At 38.7% G+C, this 26,074-nt stretch overlaps 1 protein-coding gene across 1 annotated transcript in view; it reads right to left on the bottom strand.

Annotated features, from left to right (window-relative positions):
• The window catches only part of ASB4 (ankyrin repeat and SOCS box containing 4), a 70,052-nt gene that overhangs the window by 29,999 nt on the left and 13,979 nt on the right, over positions 1 to 26,074 (bottom strand). Inside the window, exon 2 of the mRNA XM_049894291.1 lies at positions 23,434 to 23,733. Within this exon, the coding sequence (XP_049750248.1) occupies positions 23,434 to 23,733 (300 nt within the window). The remainder of the gene's footprint in view (positions 1 to 23,433; positions 23,734 to 26,074) is intronic.

The following is a 26,074-nucleotide window of genomic DNA, read 5'->3' as shown; positions in this document are numbered from 1 at the left end:
ATCAGGGTTTCCACAATAGGATATGCCACCACCCATGTGTAATAAATATTAATTTTGCCGTGTTTCCTTTTTCTAAAATAAAAATTTACATTAAAAGCCTAGCTCATTTCCTTTCTCCCCTCCCTTTGTTTCTCTACAGAGTAAACTATTAAAGTTGATGTTTATCATTTCCTTCTAAATTTTTCTTCTTTTACTACTCATATATGTATCTATAGACACTGTGTACTGTTCTATGTTCTTAAAAATTACATAAATGCTATTTCACTTTTGTAACTTAGTTTTACCAGTCTTGTTACATTTTTGAATGGAGAATTTTGTTTTTGGTTTTTTTTAACTGCTGAATCAGATTACCATGTGTAATTAAACCACGGTTTAGTTGTTTTAATCTTTTTTCAAAAATAACAAATATCTTTTAATTTCTACAGGGGTTTCTTGAGAGAGAAATAGAATTACTGGATATTAGTATATGAACATTTTCAACTATATTAAATTATACTCATTTATGGGTATATTGGTACCCCGGTGGCAAAGTGGGTAAGAGCTCAGGCTGCTAACAAAAAGGTTGGCAGTTTGAATCCACCAGCCACTCCTTGGAAGCTCTATGAAGCCGTCCTAATCTGTCGCGTAGGGTTGCTCTGAATCAGAATCAACCTGATGGCACAGAACGATAAAATTTGAATATATCAATTTATTCTTCTATCAATAGAATTTGGGGGTTCAACATCATTTCCAACACTTGACACTCTCAAACTTTTCAATGTTTGCCAATTAAATGGTATGATGGTATTTTTATTTAATTTGTATTCTCCAGGTTGCCAGTAAAGTTGATTGTCTTCTCATATGTTTAGAGTCACAGGACTTCCACTTGTATGAATTGCCTATTCATAAACTGCCCATTTTTCATTGGGTTGTTTGTGTTTTCCTTTGTGTTCTCAGGATATAAATAAGATCATTAGGGAGAAAATAATAAAACTGTTATCGAAGGTAAGGCATCTAAATAAAAGGAGAGTTTTACTATGTTCATGGAAAGACTCAATATTGTAAAGATGGCAATGCTGTCTGAATTAACCTATAAATTCAATGCAATTCTGATTTTTTTTCTTCACAGAATTTTCAAAGAGTAAAGAGTGAAAATAGCTGGTCAATTTTGGAAAAAAGAAGAATTGGAAGGAAAGAAGAAATAGAGAAGAGGAAGTAATTATCCTACGAGATACCCAAGCAAACTGTAATTAGAACAGTGTGGTATTGATGTATGAAGAGATAACTAGACCAATGAAAGGTAATTGAGAGCCTAGAAACAGGGCCCACTTGCAGAAAACACCTGTAATGACAGATGAGGCAGCACAAATCAGTGGAGAAATAATGGACTATTTAATAAAGGTATTGGGACCAAAGATTAACAGTGTTGTAAAAGCACAAATGAGATCTTGTGTGTGCGTGATTGTGCATGCACCTGCCTCAATTCAAAACCATGCTAGAGTGTGTAAAGGCTTTGGTGCAGGTGAAAGACAGTATGTGTGTTCAATGTTTCTTAATGAAAATATCAATAATGTCTGCAACTATCTGAGCACTCATTAGAAGTTTTCCATACATTGTCCTGCTTATTATTAACATTTTTTTTTTTCTTCAGAAACATCTGTTATTCAAAGGTTAGAGCTCTTTTATCATATTCAGGGCTTTCTCATTTTCTGTACATTCCGGGATTGTTCCCAGAGTCAGCTTCTTCATCATGGATGCAATTTTGTGCAGTGTCAAGCTTGTTATTAACGTCACCAAAGCATATTTTCAGTTGGCTGCTTTGTTCTGGTTTCAATTTTGCCCTTTCAATCTACAAGCTATGGCAAATATATTTTCTTTTATCTTCTACAGTCTTGTCTAAAATGAAATCTTAAATGAAATACCATTTTTGCTAAAGCCCTATTCCTCTAATATTTATTCTAAAGAGTATGGAGTTGAGAACTACCTTCTTCTAGATCAACAATGGTTACTCCTCCTCCCTGTGTAAAAACCCTTCATCCTTTAAGGTTTATATCACCAAACAATGTACCTTTTATCCCCTTATATCTATAATCTCACAAACTCCAGTCACTCTCCCATTTTCACTAAAGACTTAGATATCTGACTCAATCATTTCTTTTTATCTCTGTCCTGATGTCACCCTGTAATGTCTTTGTAAATGACCCCCAATTCCTTTGTAGATGACTCACAACTCCTTAACTTTCTGAGGCAGATTACATTACCATTACCAAATATCACAGCAGTCCTTCCTAAAGTATCCTCCCTGCTGAAACTTTGCACATCTCCACCTTGGTGAACTCACTTCGCATTACTGATTCCAGTTGCCCAGTTGCAGCTCTCTTTTCTTTAGTTAGGTTGCTCAACTTTTCCTCTGATTCTATTTGCCAATATAGCCTAAATTTTCCTTAGGCTAGGATTTAATCAGTGTAGACTAAATTATGCTATTGTAATAATGCTCAATTCCCAGATGCTTAACACAATGAAAGTTTATTTCTCATTGTTACAAAGTCCACTGTAATTACAGGTGACAGTTCAGAAAAATGTCCATTGTTTGATCAGGAATCTAAGCTGCTTTGGTCTTGTGACTTCACCATCTCTGCCTGAGGTTCTCTTCACTATCATGACACCACAGAGAGAAATAGACTAAAAAATTCCCACTTCACTGCCTAAGTCTGGGAGTGACTCTTTTTTGTTCTGTTCACATGCTGTTAGTCAAAAAAGTCCCATGATCCTGCCAAATTACAAGGGGACTAAAAAGTGTAGTCTTCTGTGAGCCTCGAGGGGAAGAGAACTAGACATTGGTGAACACTAATTATTTCTACCACAACTGACTTAAGTTTCTGAGGGTTGAAGTACAATAAAACTTATAAAAGCCAGAACCTGTGTAAGGCGGAAACCTATCAGAGAAGGAAAACTAAAATATTTTCCACTAATAGCAAGTGATAGTAAAGTGGTAAGACTGCACCCTATCAAAGGTGGAAAATTTGTGAGACCTGGAAAAACAAGGTAGTCCTGTCGAATTTCGGCTCTCAAAGGTTTCACTGTAAAAGATTCAATACTTACCTGTACTTTCTCCCTTTCATTTAGAGGGAGAGGGGTCTCTCCTCCAATCCAAGACCAACACCTCCATCTTTGCAATTAATCATATACCCTGCAGTTGAATGTTGCTCCGAAAATAACTTCTCTTAATCATATATCCAGCATCTCCCTCTCTAATGACTCTTTGCTCTTACCTTGTAAGAGCTTCTTTCCAACTTCTTTTGATCTCTTTTTGGTCAAACTTCTTGAAAGTGTGATCTCTGCTTTCTGCACATTCTTCCTCACCACCCATGCACCCTGTAGTCCATCACCACCTGCCTTCTGTCCCGAGGACACCATTGGAATTGCTCTGACAGTGGTAACCAGTGGCCTCCAAGTGACCGTTCCCCTCCACATTTTTCAATCTTTATCTTATTACACTTCTCTGCTATATCCAATACTGTTGTTCACTTCTTGAAATTCTTTTTTTTTTTTTAGCTTCCCTGAGAGTATCTTCTCTCTCTATGGGCAACCCTTCATAGTTTTCTCTGATTCCTCTTCTTCTGCTCACTCTCTAAATGGGGGTGTCTTACCTTTTTTTTTACTTGGGTCCAAAATCAACACCCATGGAAGCAGCAGTCAAGAAATCAAATGACACATTGCATTGGGCAAACCTGCTGCAAAAGACTTCTTTAAAGTGTTAAAAAGAGAAGATGTCACTTTAAGGACTAAGGTGTGCCTGCCCCAAGCCAGTGCTTTCATTGCCTTATATGCATTCAAAAGCTGGGCAATGAATAAGGAAGACTGAAGAAGACTTGACACCTTTTAATTATGGTGTTGGCGAGGAATATTGGATATACAATGAACTGCCAAAAGGCCAAACAAATCCGTCTTGGAAGAAGTAAAAAAATATGTCTTAGAGGCGAGGATGGCAAGACTTCGTCTCACATACTTTGGACATGTTGTCAGGAGGGATCAGTCCCTGGAGAAAGCCATCACACTTGGTAAAGTGGAAGGTCAGTGAAAAAGAGGAAGACCTTCAATCAGTTAGGCTGACACAGTGGCTGCAACAATGGGCTCAAGCATAACAATTTTGAGGATGGCGTCGGACCGGGCAGTGTTTCATTCTGTTGTACATGGGGTTGCTATGAGCTGGAACTGACTAGATGGCACTTAAGAACAACAACAAAAACCTTGGGTATCATCTTTTTCTCCCTGCACTTCCTACAGCATATACCTTTCTGAGCAAACATAACTATCCTTTGGTTTTATCAATGAACATCTGACTCTCAAAATTATATGCTCAATCATATAGTTAGTAAGGGACTTATGTCAAGAATATATAAAGACATATTATAGCTCAGTGATAAAGAGACAAATAATCCAATTTAAAAATAGGCAAGGGACCTGAATAGACAAAGAAGGTATACAAACTGTGCTCAATATCCTCAGCCATCAGGTAAATGTAAATCAAAACCACAGTGAAATACCACCTCCCATCTACTTGGAGGGCTATAATTAAAAAGACAAATAACAACAAATATTAGCAAATAAGTGGAGAAATAGGAAGTCTCATACTGTTGATGGGTGTGTAAAATGGTACAGCTGCTTTGGAAAGCAGTCTGGCAGTTTTGCAAATGATTAAACATAGAGTTATCATATGATCCAGCAATTGCACTCCTAGGTATATGCCCATGAGAAATGAAAACATATGTCCATTAAAAAAAAAAAAAAAACTCGCACATAATTTTCATAGCAGCATCATTAGTAATAGCCAAAAGTCAATAATTGGTAAAACTATAAAGACAGAAAGTAAACTAGGGCTGGGGGATGGGGGATTTGGGAGCAATGGGTAAGAGGTGCAGGTTTTCTTTTTTTTTTTCGTGGTAAATTATACAAAAAACATTTGCGATTTTAACCATTTTTAAGAAAGCCCTTTCTTTCTAGTCTGTCTTAGTTTAGAAGCTCCACTGAAACCTGTCCAACATGGATCACGCTGCTGGTATTTGAAATACTGGTGGCATATCTCCCAGCATCATAGTAACACATAAGCCATTACTGTAGGACAAACAGACAGATGATGGGTAACAGAGGGAGTGGTAGCAACAGGGAGAGACCGTAAAGAAATATCTAAAGGGTTTGGGAAAGACTTTAGAGCATATTCTTAATGTGAGAGGAGGCATTGGGAAGTGAAATGGTCTGATATACCTTTTTCAACGGTCACTCTGGCTGGCTGCGTGGAGGGCGAACAAAGGAAAGCGTAGAAGTAGAGAGACTATTGGACATTGACTGCTGGAGTCCAGGGTGAAATTCTGTGGGTTGGATTAAGGTGGTTATAGTGTAGGTGGTTTGAAGCGGTCAGACTGGAGATATGTTTTGATGGCACCAACAAGACTTGTTGTTATGGGGTGTGATGTGTGAAGGAACTTGAAGAATCAAAGATGCCTTCTAGGTTTAAGTTTGTGCAACTGGAAAATGAAAGTGTCATTTACAAGGATGGGGAAGATGGAGAGCATAGAGGTTGGGGCAGCAACCTCTATGTTCAGTCTGGACATGGTAAGTTTGAGATGAATTGGTAGTGCGAATGGTTAATGAGCCCGACTGCTAACCAAAAGGCTGGAGGTTCCAGTCCCTCCAGAAACAAATTGGAAGAAAGGCCTGGTGATCTAAAAAAAAAAATCTACTTCTAAAAAATCAGCCATTAAAACTCCTGTGGAGCACAATTGTACTCTGATACACATGGGGTCACCACGAGTCAGTGACAGTAATGGGTTTTTGTATATAAGCTATATATATAGTTGGATATGATAAACCTGGAGTTCGGGGAGAGAGTCAGGCTGGAGATATTAACACCATTTTGTGGTATTGAAGCTGGCAGACTAGATGGGATCCCCCAGGTTTTAGATGGGTAGGGGCATCTTCCTCTGAGCCCTGGGGCACACTAACATAAAGGTTGAAAGGAGAAAGAGATCCAGCAAAGAAGACTGAAGAAAGGCCAGTGAAGGAGTAGAAAAACAGCTCGAATTTATAAATGCTTATTAAACCAAACTTTCTTTTCATGTGGCCTGTTCTCCTAACATACTTCTTCTTTAACAGCTGCCTGTATTTTTTTTTTTTTAACAATATTGAAAACAGGAAGCAAATATCACAAACCATTTCCTTCTGCCTCCTGAAGCGAATCTTTTTCATATCAAAGCTTATCTGCCAACTCCTCAGAATATTGCTTCCCATCCCTCGGGCTGCAGATTTTTTTTTTTAACAGAGCACATGTTTATTTATTCTTGTATTTATTTTTAATTTACTCAATTCGAAAGAAAAGATATCTTTCTAGAGCTGGTGTTGGAAAATAATCAAGATTCATTGCACTGAGTTCAGTTGCCTCATATTTATTTTATTATGTGTCTTTCAAATTCCAAAAAACACTGATTAAAATTTAACAAAGTAACCATAGATAAGCCTGAATGACTCAGACTTTGGAAAATGTACCATTATCACACTGTTTTGCCCTAATGTTGCTGAGCTCCTAGAGTCAGACCATATCTCGTGGTTGGGATGCTGTTTTCCTTGAAGGAAATGAATTCTGTTATTCTCATTCAACTGAAATAAGAAGGTTAACCCTGGGGAAGTTTTTTTTTTTTTTTTTTTTAAATGGCTATGAGTTGGAAGAAGGTTAAGAAGGACTTCTTCCTCCATCGGATGCTAAAATTCAGTTTGCTCTGGACTCAGAGCAAGGGGAGGCCTGGATCACACCCAGGGGTGGAGGTGAATGGCTTCATCATGGAGACAGGTCTGGGGTGAGATAGGGAGATGGGGTGGTATAGAAGAGGGTGCTACTCCCATCCCCAAGGCAGAAGGAGCTAGAAGGGGGACTAGCATTAGGTTAGTAGAAACCAATTGCATGGGAAGGAATTAGTCAGGCAACAATGGGCCTCCCCTTTTCTGTGGCAGCAGCTATAGCAAAAGCAATGGCAAGGAAGCCCATTTCTGGAACCGCCAGCATCCTGGAAAATTAGTGGGAAAAAAACCCCAGTATTTTTGTGGTGTGGGTTTGAGTCTGGGCAGACTCGAACCTCTAACCTTTCATAAGCAATCAAGTGTGTTAACCAATGCACCACCCAGGAACTCCACAACGAGTTAAAGGAGTCCCTTAATTCAGAAGGAATATCTGTGTTCTTGCTACATCCAGTGGCTTACCAAAAGAACAGTTAGTTACCTGAACAGGGGTTAAGTCACTGCTGGGGATTCATATCTGGAAGGGGAAACTTAGAGAAGGACTTCCTGCTAGTAAGGCATGTGCAGGATTAAAGCTGTTACACCCAGCCTCTGTGTGTGAGGTATTGTCTACATCCCAAGCTGGTGAAACTGCAGGTGTGGTTACCTAAAGTTCTGAGCAGTAGCTGAGGAAAACAGAAGAAGGAATTATCCCAGCTACCTTTACATTTCTGCTTTTCTCTCAGCCCATTATCTGCTTTGGTTTCATAGAGGCCATGTCCCCTGAAAACTTTGGATAAAGTCAAGAAGAGGTCTTCCAAAATTTTTGTTTTTTGCAGAAAGATGGTTTCAGAATTATTTCATCCTGAGTTGTCAGGTAATGTTTCCTCTGCTGGGCCAGTGTATTTTTCATAGTCTCCAAGTTGGGATTCTTTTCACCATCTTCATATTTGAGAGCCCTGTAAACCACATAGCAACTATAATCATCTGAGAATATAGTATCTTCTCTACTTATTTAGTAGGTTGCATCCTGGGAGTTGTAGTGCCAGTGCATATACAGTGAGAAAGAAGTTAAGGGGAGGGAGAATTGTGCAACCTGAAGCTAGACACTCAGGGTGTAAGACTAACTCTTTGAGGGACATCTGTCCTGTTTTCCTTAAGGGCCCACGTAATTAGATTGAGCTGATCCAGCTCATTCAGAACAATCTCTCCATCTCAAGGTCCTTAATTTAATCACATCTTCAAAGACACTTTGGCCATGTAAAGCAGCATATTCATGGTTTTCAGAGATCAGGACATAGATATTTTTTGGGAGTGGCATTATTCTGCCTATTCCGTGAGATAGAATTTGCCCTCAGGTGGTGACTCGGGGGGCAGATGAATGTACATAGGGCTGTGTGCAATTTTATTGTTACCAAATGCCAGTTCCCCTTTTGCTGTAAGGCCCAATTCCATTCCTTTAAACCAGCATTTCCCAGTCAGTTTTGCGGCGTATTAGTACTGTGAGATGCTTCAAAAACAAAGGCTCTGTGGTTAAATAAATTCATAGGTTCTTTGTACCCTTGTTTATTTACAATTTACATGGCAGCCCTGGTGGCACAGTGGTTAAGAGATAGGCTGCTAACCAAAAGGTTGCCAGTTCAAATCCACCAGCCACTCCTTGGAAACCCTTTGAGGCAGTTCCACTCTGTCCTATAGAGTCGCTATGAGTCGGAAGTGAATGGACGGCAATATATGAAAAGTTCTGAAAAGTCCTGTGTTAAGAAAACCTGTCTAATTTAACACGGGTTTTCCAGAACTTATTTGACCATGGAACTTTTTTTTGTAAGACCTATTAGAAGCCTCAAAAAGTCTCTGGGTGGTGCAAATGGTTTGCACTCCACTGCTAACGGAAAGATTAGCTGTTCGAACCCACCCAGCGGCACCTCGGAAGAAAGACCTTGTGATTTGCTTCTATAAACATTAAAAGGCCTAGAAAACCCTATGGAGAAGTTCTACTCTGAAACACATGGTGCCACCATGAGTAGGAATCTACTCAACGATAACAGCTTTGGTTTTGGCTTTTTGTTAGCAGCCCCGGAATCAGTGTTTCATATAATAGACTTGGGATATGCTTCTACAGACAACACAAAGATGCCCATACAGGTGCATGTATGGATGAAGAGGATCCATGAATCTTTGCTTGAGGTTCCTAGAACCAATTCTATCAATATCCCCACTCGACAATCGATGGATGAGATTTGAAGAAGTTAAATCTTGGCCCCACTCATGTCAGTAGTGAATGGAGGAGTCAGGATTTGAACCCAGGCATTCTTACTCCAGATCCGATGCTCTAACCCACTACGCTTGAGTTCTTTTTTCATAGGAAGCCATGCTAAAGCCCACTGACCAGCCCTTGAGCCAGATACCACCCCTGATCTATTGTGCTGTGGTGGGGGAAAGATCAAGCATTACAGAACATAACAACTTAAGTTTTTTCCTAAGCAGGGGCTATGAACAAGAAAGTCTAGAAGGAGCTGCAGGAGTGGCAGGTAACCTGATTGACAAGCTGAGTCCACAGGGAGACAAGGTTCACAAAATAAGGCAATAGGAGAGTCCCAGGGCAGTTCCTTGGCTAATTTGCCTTATCAGAATTCTAAGTAGCAAAGGACAGGTAGCACCACCTAGTGGGAAAAGCAAGCCTTCTGCATTGAGGTGAATATGTGTTCAAAACCTGTTTTCACCATTAAGCAACTTGCCTAAGGCTCAGTGTTTAATCCTCAAATAGGACTAACAGTATCCCTCATAGGATACTTGTGAAGATTAAATGAGGGCATGAATAAAGTGTCAGGCGAACAATAGAAATGCCATAACGAGTTATTATTACCAAATCCAAGCAGGCCTTTCTCAGGGCTTTTGTTCCCTCTCTTTCTCCTGCCCTCCAGGTTAATTCAACTTAGCTTGCGGAAAGTGAATTTACTTCCTTTTATCACCCAGTTACTTTGGCCAGTGTGTCTCTCTTAATTGATGAGTATTCCTGAGTGCCGGAGGACTTCTAAGGCCACAATAAACAAAGGCAAAGGATGCCTGAGGGATTTGCTTTCAGCAGGCTCCTTAACCGGGTCTCCCAAGCAGTATTCAGCCATCAATGGCTCTGAGTCGGGGGTGGCTAACACCTCTTCTGACTGCCACGGTGATGTTTTGTCTCATTTCTGAGAGGGGCCCACTCTTATACTGTTCCCATTAGCTTCTAATTAGTAGAAACGTCTTCAGAAACCTGGCATATGCTTGATTCTTAGCCTTCAGTTCTGATACTTTGGCCATTTCCCCTTATTTGTGTGTTTTCTTGGCTGAATGGAAAACAGAGATGGGAGCCTCGGGCTATTGTTTGATTTAACCATTTTATTTCCAAGTCTGGGTCCTTGATTCTCATTCTAAAATCGTTTAGATTATCTTCCATAAGTTATTACTTATGGAGATTACAAAAAAAAACTTTGCATTTCTGTTTATAAATGTATTACCGTTTGTTAAACGGTGTTTAAAATATTCAGGGGATAATGAGATCCACCAAAAAAAAAAAAAGACCACTGCGGTCGAGTTGATTCCGACTCATAGCAACCCTGTATGGCAGAGTAGACCTGCCCCATAGTTTCCAAGGAGCACCTGGTGGATTCAAACTGTCAACCTTTGGTTAGCAGCCGTAACACTTAATCGCTACACCACCGTGTTTCCAAATGAGAGCCGGCCTCCGCTAAACCAGAAACAAATTAGAAAAGAAGTGCTGATAGAAAAAAGCAAAGTAGTACAAGATTAAGGAAATTTTACCTTACAATTTCCAATTTCAGATACTTCTGGCTATAAAACAAAGATAACACTCCCAGGCTGAAAACTCAGAACACAAGTCAAATACCGCCTCAAATAGGAGAAATAAGAGCCAGTCGGAGAAGAAAATCTATAAGGCCAACAAGGGGAAGAAAGACTGTAATTATCACTTTCTGCCTGAAGATGCACTTGGGAATTTAAAAAAACAAAACAAAACAAAACTAAAAGCCCAAAAAAAAAAAAAAAAATTTTTTTTTTTTGGGGGGCTTTTAGTTTTGTTTTGTTTTGTTTTTTTAAATCAAATCGATTACAACTCATGATGACACCATGTGTTGCAGAGTAGAACAGTGCTTCATATGGTTTTCATGACTATTACATTTTGGAAGGAACCCTGGGGGCACAACGGTTAAGTGCCTGGCTGCAAACCAAAAAGCTGTTGGTTGAAACGTACCCAGTAGTTCTGAGGAAGAAAGACCTGTTCATCTGCTCCTGTAAAGATTTCAGCCTAGAAAACCCTATGGGACAGTTCTACTCTGTCACACGGGGTCACTAGGAATTGAAATCAACTTGACAGCACCTAACAACAACAAGCAAGGCCTTTCTTCCAGGGTGCCTCTTGGTGGAGTCAAACCTCCAGCCTCTGGTTGGCAGCCATGCACTTAAGTGTTTATGCCATCCAGGGACTCGGGGCAGCAGGAAACAACCCAAATTTTGAGAAAATAGGCCAAGAATAGTCTTACGGGTGAGACCAAAACAATTAGTGTTTGGGTAAAAGAAAAATTGCTCCCAGCTAAGTTTAGTGACAAGGATATTTAACTTACGCCTAATTATTTCTATTAGTTTCAAGCTTGCTATAGCACATTTTTGTTGGCAGAAATTAGAAATTGATCAAAGTATTGTTTTTAATTAAAGAGTTTAATGTTAAACAAAATGAAGTAATGGATTTTTAATATATCGTTTTCAATCATTTCTCTACACATTAAAAAAAAAAAAATAGCTGGTGCAAATTCAGCAAGCTCAAATGAAAGCAATTTACTTAGAAGGAACAAATCAGCTTCCTGGCTGAGGGTTTGCAACTGCAAACTTTCTAAATGATAGGAAACAGCAAATTGGGGGTAAAGGATTGCCTTGGTGGAACTCATTTCGATACAAATGTTGACAGCTTCTCACATTTTCTAATTAGACACACTTCTAATATACTCAGCGGTCTTCTCGTTTTTGGTTTTTTTTTTTAAGAAGTGCTTTTTTAAAACATCTTGATGGCAGTGGATTTTTTTGAAGCTAGTGGAATTCTAACAGAGCACTTTAGATTGTTTTTTACGTAGTAGCGTCATCTTAGCACACATTTTTCCCCCTAATTTTTCAATTAGTCAACTGTCCCAGACGGGTGACCAGTATACAGTCTCCAGCAAGGCTCAGTGTGATCATCAGGGACCCAAACCAGATAGAATCAGGCCTACTTGAATCCTACCAGCTGTGTGGATGAGGGCCTTATTTCACTTGTCTTAGTTCCTGATTCCTCATCTACAAAATGAAGAGAATAATATGCACCTCAAGTGGTTGTTGCAAGGATTAACCGAGACATTTTATTTTAAGGTATCTGACACATCGTAGATGCTTAATATATGTTATTTTCCTTTCCACTTTCCTTTTCATATGCATATAGACCAGCAACATCAATTTCCTTTATATGTAAAGCTGATGCTGTTAACTTTATTAGGCTAGATTTTCCATTAAGCATTTATTCTTATTCATTAGCTAGGAGGACTGGCGCACAAAGATATTAAATTATTTACTCAAGTTTAATGAATGAAATTGAAAACCTTTTTCCCCTGCTTAACGTGAATGTGCCCTTTTCAGTATGCAGAGCTTTGTTGCATTTATTCAGATGCGATCGGCTAAGTGCTTAGTTTGGAACACAGGATTAATGAGCCCAGAGCCTTGGTGTTGGTCACCATGGCAACCAAACTAGCTCTGCCCTGTTAGAAGCTCAAAGAACGGATGTGGGATGCTTAACTCTGGCCTGCAGTATAGACCTGGGTGTCCTTTTTCATATATCTGGCTCCCCATTGCTGCTTCCAATTAAGCCCTGACTCCTTTTCTTTTTCCCTTGAAAAAATAAATAAAAATAAAAATAACATCCCTGCTCCTTTGTGGATTTGCTTTTTCAGCAACACCACCTACTCTCTTTTCTGAATAATCATCTCCACATTAGTTTATGAGGCTGTTGACGACTGACTCACATTATTTTTCTCCACACAGAGCCCTGCCATCATTCTGAGTGACTTTAACCACCACCTGGATGACTCACCCAATGCCCTGGTCTCTTGATCTCACTGCCTCCAGTTATTTTCCCCTCCCCTCTGAATTAGTGACTCTATCCACAGTCAACCCCTACAATGAGTCAGTACCTAAAAAAACCCATTGCTGAGTCGATTCTGACTCATAGCAACTCTATAGGACAAAGTAGAACTGCTCATAGGGTTTCCTAGGCTGTAGTCTTATGGGAGTAAATCACCAAGTCTTTTCTCCTGCTGAGTAGCTGCCGGGTTGACCACTGACCTTTTGGTTAGCAGCCGAGTGCTTCACCACAATGCCACCAAGGCTCCTCTCAGTCATTACCTGAAGTTGATTAATCTTCAGAAATCACTAATTCGTGCATCTTATTTTCTGACCATAACCTCCTATCTTTGTATCTTGCCCGCTCAACTCCCACTACAACCATTCTTAGAACTCATTAGAGCCCCTCTCTGTGTTCTCTTTGGTCATTAAATATTCCTTACTTTATGACCCTCCCTCATTCAGCTTAGATTCCATTTTTCATCATTTCAATGATTTTTTTTGCCAAAACCTTAAACTCCCTGCATCTCTTCATAGCACCTACTTGGTGCTAGGAATGAATCGAATCCTGAGGAAACCCAAATCCACTGCTTCAGTGTCTGTGCTCAAGCAGTTAACTCCCGTGTGGCAAAATCACATTTCAGGAAAGACTGGTTCCACCATAAAGTCAACCAGGACCCTCCAGACTGCTCAGCAATCCAATATGTATCTCTGGTTAATTCATTCTCCTACTCTCTGTAGTAATTATTTCAAATCTTGCTCACCTTCTCAAACTGGTAATCCTTTCCCTTCTCTTCTTACTCTCAAAGATCTCCTCACCTCTTACTTTACATCAAAAATATCCTTCAGATGGAAACTTTCTTACAACCTTACTACCATACGCATCATCTCCTATCCTCTCATTTTTTGCCACTGATACAGTAAAACATATATATTCTCCTTCCTAGAGTCAATCCCCCCACCTGGGCTCTGGATCCCACTTCCCAGCCTTTTCAGAATCCTCACACTGTCAATAATCTCACCTCTCTCTCCTCTTTTCAATTGCTGCCCCTCCAGTAGATTTTACCATCCATTTTTAAAATGCTCAAGTTTCTGTCATATAAAAAAATAAAAATTATTAACCCATTTCCCTCTGCATCTACTCCTCCTGCCTATTCTTCACAAGTACTCCTTAAAAGTCTTGTGTACAATTACTGCCCACCTTCTCTTTCATCTTCAATCCCATTCATTCTGACTGCTATAATCTCCAATCCCTTCAATGTCACTAACTCCAATGGGAACTTTTTAACTCTCAGCTTACTTGGTCTCTCAGTAGTACTTGACTTTGTCCATCCTGATGTTGTCTTTTCATATAGGAAGAGAAGTAACCAGTGCAATTGGCCATGAATCAGGGGTCATTTTGTTTGTAATAGTGATGGAATTTCTCTGGTTGAACCATGCTCTCTTGCATAGTAATTGTTTTTAACTGAACATGCAATAAATACTCAACGATCAACAACCAATATGTACTATGCACTGGTCTATGCTGAGCAAAGCTGTCTCTGCTCTCACAAAACGTATAGTTTAGTGAGGGAGGCAACTACTAATCAACGAATCAAACTAATAAAATATAGATGCCATGAAAGAAAAATACAATATAATACAGAAATACAGACTATAACACAGGGAGTTTAAGGAAATTAGGGAAGAATGATCTCCCAAAGTGACATCCGAACTAAGTCCTTACATAGGAATAAGGGTTAGATCACCAAAGAGGAGCAGGGAGAGCATTCTAGTCATCCTGTATATCACATAAATACATAAGGGCAAGTTTCCAAATTAAGATGGTAAACTGAACGTCTGCATCTACTTCCATTCCCTCCTCAACTTTCCTAAAATGACAGTAAAATGATTTTTTAAAAGGCATGAATCCACAAGGCCAGGGTAAATAGGAGGAGAGGCACCTACAATACAATGTAGAAAGGAGAAAAGCATATAGAAGAGTGGGAACTGATTTAGTGGACCCGAGAAAACTCAGTCTTAAGCTAGCAGTGGGGAAAAACAAGAATTAACCCAATTATCACTACAGAATCCCCAAAGGCTCAGGAATTGGCAGCACTAAATATCTATAAATGGAGGTGGGGTAAAAGACAGCATAAAATAAAGAAATTTAGTTGAAAGTCTGTTGAAAAGATGTCATATTCCCAGATCTGTCCCTCAATTTTCACAAAAAGGCAGCTGCCCCTCTTGCTCTCTGTAAAAACTTTGATGTATATTCTGAAGAAGGTAAAGCAGGGGGTCTCTATACTGAGGAACGCTAGGCACTAGAGTGATTATGTGAACATTTGCATCCCCAGCCCTCTTTCCCCACTTGGCACTCAGAATAATGGTAATCAAGTCTTGACCCTCCAGAAAGAAACTGGGTAGATTTTTCTATGGAGAATCTGACCAGCCTAAGAAAAAGATCCAAATGTACCATGTCAGAGATTCTCCAAATCAAAGGTCCAGCCAGACCCCCTACAGTGAAGCTACTAGCCAACAAGCCCTACCCATACCCATGCAGGCACTACAGTATCCAAACAATAGCAATTCAAGAAAGAGGGGATTCAGAAAGCAAAAGAAAAGGATTTATGAAGGAAATAATTCAGGAACATATCTCAGAACTGAGAGACATGCATTTTTGGGTTGAAAAGACCCAGGAAAATGGATGAAAATAAACCTGCCAAGGCAGATCATCGTGGTATTTCAGAACACTGAAGACAAAAAGAAAATTCTAAACCTCCCAGAGAGTAAAACAATAAAAAAAAAAAAAAAAAATAGGTCACACATAAAGGATGAGGAAATAAAAAGGCTTCAGATTTTTCAGCAGCAGAAATTAGAAGGCAATGGAATGCCTTCATCATTCTAAAGGAAAATTAATATCAACCTAAAATTCTATACCGACTCAGGGTAGAATAAATACATTTTGGAGAATGTGTGGTCCCATGTACCGTTTCTCAGAAATCTGCTAGAATATGAACTCAACCCAAACAGGCAGTAAACGAAGATATAGGAGATTTGGGGGCCAGGAAATTGAAAATCCAACACAGGGGAGAGGCAAAGGAAATATCCAGGATGATAGGGAATGGAGAGCCCAAGATGACTGTGGTATACCAGATATGTATCAAGCTAGAACAGGTCTGAAGGTTCTGGAAGGGACTTTTTTAAGAAGACTAAATTGTTAGAATACCCCTTGAATCTAAATATTTTGAGGAAAGATTAGAACTATCGGCAAACATTTTGGGGATAAAATAGTGTTGTATACATAGAAAATTAAGCGAAAGAATAAAACTAGACCATTAATCCAGGGAAAACAAAAGGTTGTACGAAAAAGGAAAAGTTACCCTACTTTACTACAAGCCCCATAATTACAATATAACCATATTATGAGAATAGAGGGTAGGAAAGGTGCTTGTGTGTGTAGGAGAGTGGATGGGAGGAAAAGGAGCCATCTTTCATTACCATAAATGAGTTGATTACCAAAAAACTGCTTATATTGCTACTTATTTTTTCAATTTTTTACATACGTAAGTGGTAAGTATTTAGCAATGTGAAAAAAATATCAAACTAATCAGATATAAGAAGTGAAAGTGGTTGACTTGTGCAGGGAATAATTCCAAAAAACCAAACCAAACCCATCGCCATCAAGCTGGTTCCAACCCATAGTGACCCTATAGAACAGAGTATAACTGCCTTACAGGGTTTCCAAGTAGCAGCTGGCAGGTTTGGACTACATTTTTCAAAATAAACCTCAAATACAGTATCTTCTGTACTGTCTTTTAGTCAATTTTTATATCTCCTCCACTTCTTTTGTTGAGTATGTTTTCTGGGTACTTTGAATTTCCTGCAATGTTATACTTTTATCTTTTCTTAAATTATAATCTATAACTGCTGGTTTCTGGTATACAGAAATGCAGTTGATTTTTTTATATTGATCTTAAATGCAGAACCTCTGCTGAACAGAATTACTAATTCCAATCATTTAACTGTAGATTTTCTAGGGTTTTCTATGTAGACAAACATAACGTGTGAAAGAATGGCAGTCGTGCTTCTTCTTTCCAGTCCTCATGTATTGCTTTTTGTTTTCTCTCTGTGGTGGCCAAGACCTCTAGGACAAGGCTGAAGAGAAGTGGTGAGGGAGCAAATTTGTTTTATTCCTGATTCTAAAGGGGATGCTTCTAAAATGTCACCATTAAATAGACTATTGGCTTTATAAGGCATTGCTTAAGGCAGTGCTTCCCAAACTGTGGTATGATTTTAAGTGGGACATTCTTTATGGGGTGGGGGTAACTGCTGCCTAACTGGATGTGAGGTATGGCCTGAAAACTAATTCCAAGTTCACTCATTTAGAGCAGAATGAGTGGAGGCAAAGCTTCTAGAGACAAGTAGCTACCAGAAGAAAGCCTTTTTGGTCATTCTCTGCCATCTGAGAGATGAGAGTTTGAGAGATGGAGGTCAAGAATTTCATTGCCCATTTTTACTATTACTGATAGCTTCTATTTATGGTTGTCATTTTTTTTTTATGCTGATGTGAAGTTTCCTTTAAAAGTAAATTTAATAAGCAAAGTCAATTTGAAGAAAATATTAAATTAATATTGTTCAGGTGGCACTAATAGTGGAGTAGGTGTGCCAAAAATCCTCTGTGTGGTTTGCAAATGACTAAGATCATAAAACTTGTGTGCTGGTACAACGCAGAGCAGAAAAGACGGAAAGGGGAGGAAGGGGATGGGGTGGCGAGAGGGGTGTCTATTGGGCAGGCATATCTATTTCCTTGAGTAAAATCAAAGCCAATGACATTTTGCCTTACTATGTTCCTTTTCATTGAATAGGGCATTTCCCAATGGGCAGGTGACTTGTTACTGTCACACCAAGTAGCAGGGGACAGTCTTTTAAAAGGCACGATCTCCTTTACATTGCCCTCGGCTACATTCTGCTAGGAAACATCGAAATTTTTATGGCTTTCCTGCAGTAACAAATTTTCCTCCTCCTGTCAGGATTTGCTTCATGCAGAGTAAAGGAAGCAGCTTTCATTTTCCTCTTAGAATGGGAATAGGTAGAAATAATAACGCGGCTTTTCAGCCAGCAAACCTGACTTGACTCTCTTTATTCATAGGGAAATGCAGGATGCACAGAGAGGACGGTTTCGCTGAGGTAAATAAGCCCTCTCAAATGATGAACACTATTATACTAATACCAAAGGAAACAAAGGCCAGGAGCGGGGGTGGAGGGGTGGGTGGGGGGCAGTAAGTAGAAAGGCAAACAGAAAAATAGCAGACAAAATCCAGCATGAGGACAAAGCAGGCTCTGCGACACTGAAAAAATAGGGGACAATCCTTTAAGAGAAAATTGCATGCAATTTTTTGGCCTCAATTAGCCTTTTCCACAAAGAGCACTTTTCCACAAAGAGCCCATTAAATAGCAAATGAAATTACAGCAGTTTTCAGTTGCCATGGCATTGGTTTTTCCGTTAATGGACTTCTCTGGTCCTGAGTTTCACGTTAGCCTGACTTATTTGCCTTGTCCATGTGCTGTCTCAATTTCCTCTGCTCAGGCACGAAGAGATATATGTGACTTCTCCCCACAGAGCCTACGATGTAATACAAAAGAAAGAAAATTCAGCCCTCAGCTATATCCCTAGAGACCAAGAGGGTAGAGCTGATCTACAGCAGCATTTCTTGAACCTTGAACATAATAGTTTCCATTTAGTATATGGAAGTCGATTTCATCCATGCACTCAGGGCTTCTGGAGCCATTCCGACATCATTCCACAACCATTTCTTGACCACTTCCTATATGCCAGGCACTGTCCAAGAAGCTGAGGCTATAAAAACGCAAAAGAAAGGATGCAGGATATTCACAGTTTTCTATAGTTTTCAGACTAGAAGACCTACCTCCAAGCACTTGCCTTCTTTTTTCTTCTATTTTTCCACCCATGAAGTGGGTGAAATTTTCCCCAATTATCTGATTTAGAATTTTATTTTGTTTTTAATATGCATGCCTGGTTTAAAAAAAAAAAAAACCCATTGCCTGGAGTCAATTCCAACTTACAGTGACCCTGTAGAACAGAGTAGAACTGCCTCATAGGGTTTCTAAGGAGCAGCTGGTGAATTTGAACTGCCAACCTTTTGGTTAGCAGCCAAGTTCTAAACCACTGTGCCACCAGGGTTCCATACGCCTGGTACCACAATTTAAAGAACATGTATTATCCTAGGAGTGAGGCTGTAAAATAATAGATTTTTTTTAAAACTGTTTAAAAAAACTACTGTTAAATATTAGCTATGATATCAAGCGGACTCAGATCATTTGGATATTATTTTCAGATATATGTATAGAGAGTATAGAAGATCATATATATGTTTTGTATCCTTGTTAATGTAATATGTAATGAACAACCACAAAAAAATCTAGTTATTTTAATTGGCATTTTGATGACTACCAATGAAGGTGATCATTTTGTCATATATATTCGTTTGTCATTTATATTTGCTTGTCTGTTTTTAAAGTATCTGTTCCTGTGCTTGCCCTCCCCCTTTTTTGTTTCAGTGTTAACCTTTGCATTTTATTTTTATAATTTCTTTGTATATATTAAGGTTATTAGCCCTTTTTCCTAGTTTTATGACTGCCATTTCATTTTACAATGTTTGCCATGCAGGAGTTGAACATTTTTTGCGTTCTCTAATTTATCTTTCTCTTGTTTATAGTTTCCGCCTTTGATGCCATGTCTCTAAATAGTAAGTGTATCTTTAGTGGACATCCATTCTTACTCCTTGATTGTTAGGAGCCGATTCATTCCCGTCAGCTACAGGGACCGTTGGTGGGGGCTCTCCCCTTTCCTTTTTCCTCCTTCCCCTGTTTAGGCAGTCATCCTCTCATGACAGGGATAAAGCTGTGTGGTAAGGCCTCTGAGACATTAAAGGAGCTGACAGCTCTCTGTAGGCTTGTGGCTGATGGAGGCTCGGAAAAACAGTGATATAAAAAGTTAATTATTAAACACATAGCTCTGGTGTAAATAGTTTATAATTCAATCATTTCTTAACTTTCTTAAATTTTTAAAAATGAAAAGTTTAAAATTTTAAATGAATTCATTAAAAAGAAATAAAAACTAAATCTAAAAATAAATACAAAACAACCAAATCACTGAGTGAATGTGAAAGGCGGGGTGGCCAGGCACACCAAATCTATAAACACTCTGGCATTTAAAACCTTTTTTTAGTTCGATCCACCTGTTAAAAATGAGGATGTGTCCCATGGTCTGTGTTTTATCTCCTCTCAACTTCTCAACTATTTTCTTTTTATGAATCATTTCCTACAGTATGCAAACATTTCCTTTTATCTCTAGCTGTAAATAAAACTCTCCTGCAGCCATGCCAGTCACTTCTAGCAATCCTGATCTTCTTATGCTCATTTTTGTAGCCAAGCTTCTTCTAGCAATTATTTATGTACGTCATCTCTAATTCACAAACTTTCATTTAAACCTTAGGAGCCCCTGCTCTAACCCGGCTTCTATACCAATCATTTCACCAAAAAACAGTTTTTGCCAGTGATGACCCTGTGACCTAATGTAATGAACATCTAATTAAACCTCTCAGTAGCTATCAATAACAGCTGACCACTTCTTCTTCTTGAACCTGCCTCTTTCTCTGTCCTTATGATACCAAAAATGCCCTTGGGTTTTCTCCAACTTCTCCTATCAGCCCATCTCAGTCACCTGTATTATCTCCTCCACAGCCTTCAAACATCTAAATGTTGGAATTCATCAGGTAGTAGTCTTAGGCTTTCTTTTCTCTTGCTACTCTCTTTCTCTAGGTGATTTCAGTGATTTGGTTAGTTTCAAATACAACCTATAGGACAATGATTCCTAAACTTCTAGCTTTAGTTCAGAGCTTTCTTCTGAAAAAGAAAAATTATACGAGTGCATACTTAACTTATCCACTTTGAGGTCTCAAAGAGATCTCACATTCTCAAGTTTAAAACTGATCTAGGAAGACTCGCACCGCCTGATTTCAAGACTTACTATAAAGCTGCAGCAACCGAGTCAGTAGAGGATTAGCAAAAACATAGACACATGGACCAAACGAAACAGGATAGAGTACAGAAACAAACTCATACATATATGGACAACTGATTTTTGACAAAGATACCAAGGGGATTCAATGGTGCAAGAATAATCTTTTCGGCAAATGGTATTGAGACAATTGAACATCCAGATACAAAAATGAACAAACAAAAAAGGGTGAACCTTGACCCAATACCTCACACCATTTGTAAAAATTAATGCAACGTGAGTCATAGACCTAAAAGTAAAACCTAAAATTATAAAACTCCTAGAAGAAAACATAGGAGACAATATACGCTACCCAAGGTAGTCAAAGATTTCTTAGGTAGGACACAAAAAGCAGAAGCCATATGAGAGAAACATTGGTAAATTGAATTTATCAAAATTAAATACTTTCGATCTTCAAAAGACGCTGTTAGAAAAATAAAAAGAAAGCCAAAGAATAAGGAAAAATATTTGCAAACCACATACCTGATAAAGGGCTGGTATACCGAATATATAAAGAACCCCCCACATATCAATGAGAAGAAGAAAAAAACAATTTTTTAAAAACAAGCAAAAGATGTGAACAGATACTTCCCCCCAAATAGACACATGGCTGACAAAAAGTACATGAAAACATGTTCGACACCCTTAGTCATTAGGGAAATTCAAGTTAGAACCATGGTGAGATATCATCACACGTCTATTAAAATAGCTAAAATTAAAAAAAAAAGGTTTTTTTAATCTGACCTTACTAAGTTCTGGGGGGATGAGGAGCCATCAGAACCCTCACTTCTCATTGTTGATGGGAATCAAAATGCCATAACCACTTTGAAAAAGCAGTTTGGCAGTTTCTTATAAATTTACCATACAACCCAACAATCCCACGACTAGCTATTTACCAAAAGGAAAGCAAAATTATGTCCACACAAGAACCTGTGGTGAGTGTTTATATCAACTTTTTTGTTTTTTTTTATAATCACCAAAGGCTAGGAACAACCCAAATGCTCCTCTACTAGAGAATGGAAAACTGTTACTTACCTCTACACAATGGAATACTACTCAGCGCTAAAAAGGTCTGGCTTACGGAGGATGCAACAACATGGATGAATCTCAAAAGCATTACGCTAAGTGAGAGAAAGCAGACTCAAATGCTTAAAGGCTATATATTGTATGATTTAGTTTATATGACATTTTGAAAAAGGGACAGAAAACTGATCCTTGGTTGTTAGGGGATAGGAGTGGAAGGAGGGGATTAACAACAGAGAGCATCAGGGATTTTTTGAGATGAGGGTGGTCAGGGTTTAGGACTCTATGGTTGTCAAAAATGGTGAATTTTACTGTGTGTACATTATACCTCAATAAACCTGACTTTTAAAAAACTGATTTAATGACCTTCCCCACCTTAATAAATGACATCACTATCCACCCATTTTCAAAAGCCAGAAACTTGGCAAAGATTCTTGAAACTTTTCTCCTTCACTCTTCCCACCAAACCCCAAACCCACTACCGTCGAGTAGATTCTGAGTCATAGTGACCCTATAGGACGGAGTAGAACTGCCCCATAGAGTTTCCGAGGAGCATCTGGCGGGTTCGAACTGCTGACCTCTTGGTTAACAGCCGTAGCACTTAACCACTATGCCACCAGGGTTTCCTTCACTCCCCACCTACATCTAATTCAGCTCCAAACCAAAAATCAACATGGATTCCAACTCACAGCAATCCTATAGGACTGAGTGGAACTGCTCCATATGGTTTCCAAGGCTATAAATCTTTACGGAAGCAGACTGCCACATCTTTCTCTTGCAGAGCAGCTGGTGGGTTCAAATCGCTGACCTTTCAGTTAGCAGCTGAGTGCTTTAACCATTACACCACTAGGACTCCATACCCAACACACAGTATATACCAAATAAATATTTGCTAAATAAATTAGTAAATTAACAAGTTCTTACAATTAAAAAAAAAAAGATTCCAATGTGATTATCACTGAATGACTTGTGCCAACAGAACAAAAAATATGTATTTACATATATATGTTTATATATTATATACATAATATAATTTACATAAAATATATTAAAATATAATTATATATTAAAATGTAAATGTACTTGTATAAAACGTATTTATATTATACATTTTAATAAATTTATTTTTAAGTATGTTTATATTATTACATAATACAAATAATAAAACCAGTTACCAGTTATTGTCAAGTCAACGCCAACACATGGCAACCTCACCTGTGACAGACTAGAACTGTGTTTCAGTAACTGATCTACTGAAGCAGATCACAAAGCCTTTCTTCCAAGGGAGCCCTGGGTGGACTCAAACCTCCAACCTTTCAGTTAGCAGCCAAGCACATTAACAGTTTATACCACCCAGGTATAAATTGCTACATTGCCTGAGGTAAGTAAATAGGGATCAGCAAGTTTCAAAACCAGAAGTGTGCGAGCAGATGAAATGTCGACCACACAAAAAGGCTTACCTCTCCAAACCAATTGCTTGGCACAGAGAATGGAGCTTGGAGTTGTACAGAAGTGCAAAGCTGTGTGCCCACTTAAGGAGTAGCAATTGAGCTTTGCTCCACGATCACAGAGGATCTTAACGCAGTCCACATTGGCCATTTCACAAGCTACATGGAGAGGGGTTTTCCCATTGGGTCTACAGTTGATTGCAGCGTTGTGGTCCAGCAGCACTAGGAGACACTCCAGGTGTCCGAACAAGACAGAAAGATGCAGGCCCGTGGCCCAGGAAGACTTCAATTTATAACTAGGCAACCAATAACCTGAAAAAGAAAAGGAAAGAAAACTTCTTGGTCTAGAATTTCTCCCTGTTTAGTGAGTATTTTTACAAAGTATTTTACTTTAGTCACATTTATAAAATTGGGGGGAAATGATTCAGAAATTGTAAAAGAATAGCTAACGGGCCTGCAAAGGTTTTGCTTAGTAGCATATTTGGATGTACTTAAGTGGGACATTTAAGTGGGACAAGTTTTCTCCAGCTCTCATTGTTTCTATTATTTGTCGTTATGTTGTTAGGTGCCATGGAGTCAATCCTAACTCGTAGGGAGCCCACATACAACAGAAGGAAACATTGCCCAGTCCTGAAACAATCTCATAACAGTAGGTGTATTTAAACCATTGTTGCAGCCACCGTGTCAACCCAGTTCATGGAGGGTCTTCCTTTCTTTCACTGACCTGCTTTACCAAGCATAATGTCCTTCTCCAGGGATTGATCTCTCCTGATAGCATGCCCAAAGTAAGAGAGTGAGACAAAGTCTTGCTATCCTTCCTTCTAAGGAGCATTCTGGCAATACTTCTTCTAAGACAGATTTGTTTGTTCTTCTGGCAGCCCATGCTGTATTCAGTACTCTTTGTCAATATAGTAATTCAAATGCATCAATTCTGCAGTTTTCCTTATTAATTGTCCAGCTTTTGCATGCATATGAGGTGATTGAAAATACCATGGCTTGGGTTAGGCACACCTTAGTCCTCAAAGTGACACCTTTGCCTTTTAACACTTGAAAGGGGTCTTTTGCAACAGATTTATCCAATGTGATACATCATTTGATTTCTTGACTGTTGCTTCTGTGGGCACTGATTGTAAAAAAAAAAAAAAATAGAACCATGTAAAATGAAATCCTTGACAACTTAAATATTTTCTCCATTTACCATAATGTTGCTTATTGGTCCCATTATGAGGATTTTAGTTTTCTTTATGTTGAGGTGTAATCCATACTGAAGGCTGTAGTTTTTGATCTTCATCAACAAATGCTTCAAGTCCTCTTCACTTTCAGCAAGCCTATTCCTCGGGTTCCTTTATTTACTTTACCTGCCTCGATTTCACACAGAATCATATATGTGATTGTATTTCCACACTGAGTTATGTGAGACTCTTCAGGGAATTTTTTTTTTTTTTTCTCGCTCTCACCCAGAGCTTGTCTTGCATGGTTCCCCAGCTGTTAGTGACAAACTTACAATTTTTATTCCATCGCAGTTCTTTCTCCCTATTGTTGTTGTCAATCGAAGCTGTGGATGTGTTTAATGTCTAAAAAAAAAAATTGTGATGCTAAGATTTTATTTGCCTGTCTGTTGGTTTATACAATGTCTCTTTCAAAAAAAGAATTTAAGGCAACTTACAAATTTCAGACAAAACAAGGTTTTTTGTTTGTTTTTAATGATCTAGAAAATAAGGGAAAAGGAAAATAAAAAGAGAGCAAGGGTAAGATAGCTCCACAAAATATAAATCATGTCCTGTACACTACAACTGGACTTCAATTTTGCCTTTGAATTTTCTAGCAGCCAACATAAACAGGAAAATATGATATATTGCATAATTAGCTATAACCACAAACACACACAAAAAAAAACCACATATACCCACAAATACCTCACTCCTTAGAAGTGAGGATGGTGAGACTTCATCTCACATACTTTGAACATGTTATCAGGAGGGAACAATACCTGGAGAAGGACATCATGCTTGGTAAAGTAGTGGATCAGAGAAAAAGAGGAAGACCCTCAAAGAGATGGATTGACACAGTGGCTGCAGCAATGGTCAAACATAACAACGATAATGAGGATGGCACAGAACCAGGCTGTGTTTCGTTCTGTCGTACATAGGGTCACTATGAGTCAGAACTGACTCAACGGCACCTAACGACAATGACAACATATACCCACAAGCTAAACACAAATTAATTGGTCACGAGAAGCACAGCTGTTCTTAGAACTGAGATCTTAGATAGAATTTCCCATTAGTTGTTGGAAATGTTCATGCCCTTTCTCTCCCTTCCCCACATATTTCCTTTCTTCCTCTGACCTCTGGCTTCTATATACTGAGCTAGATCTTTTCTTTACAAGTCTCCAACGATTGCTGTTTTTGACAAGCTATAACAGTGATCTTTTATAAACTTTCTTCCAATGTCAATATCTATAGCCATGGAACCTAAGCTCACTATAGCAGGAAGGGAAAATAAGTACAGAAGGATGGAATATTTAGGACAAGATGAAGATGTAGCGATAGCTCGAGAGTCCAGAAGAGACTCTAGGGCTGTAACAACAAAGTAAATTTTAACATGGGTAAGTCAAAAGTTTGGTTTTAGGTTATTAAAATTTTGTTATACC

This window comes from Elephas maximus, chromosome 8 (genome assembly GCF_024166365.1).
Source record: "Elephas maximus indicus isolate mEleMax1 chromosome 8, mEleMax1 primary haplotype, whole genome shotgun sequence".
NCBI lineage: Eukaryota > Metazoa > Chordata > Mammalia > Proboscidea > Elephantidae > Elephas > Elephas maximus.
The sequence above is the reverse complement of the archived record's forward strand: the minus strand, read 5'-3'. Positions and strand labels throughout refer to the sequence as shown.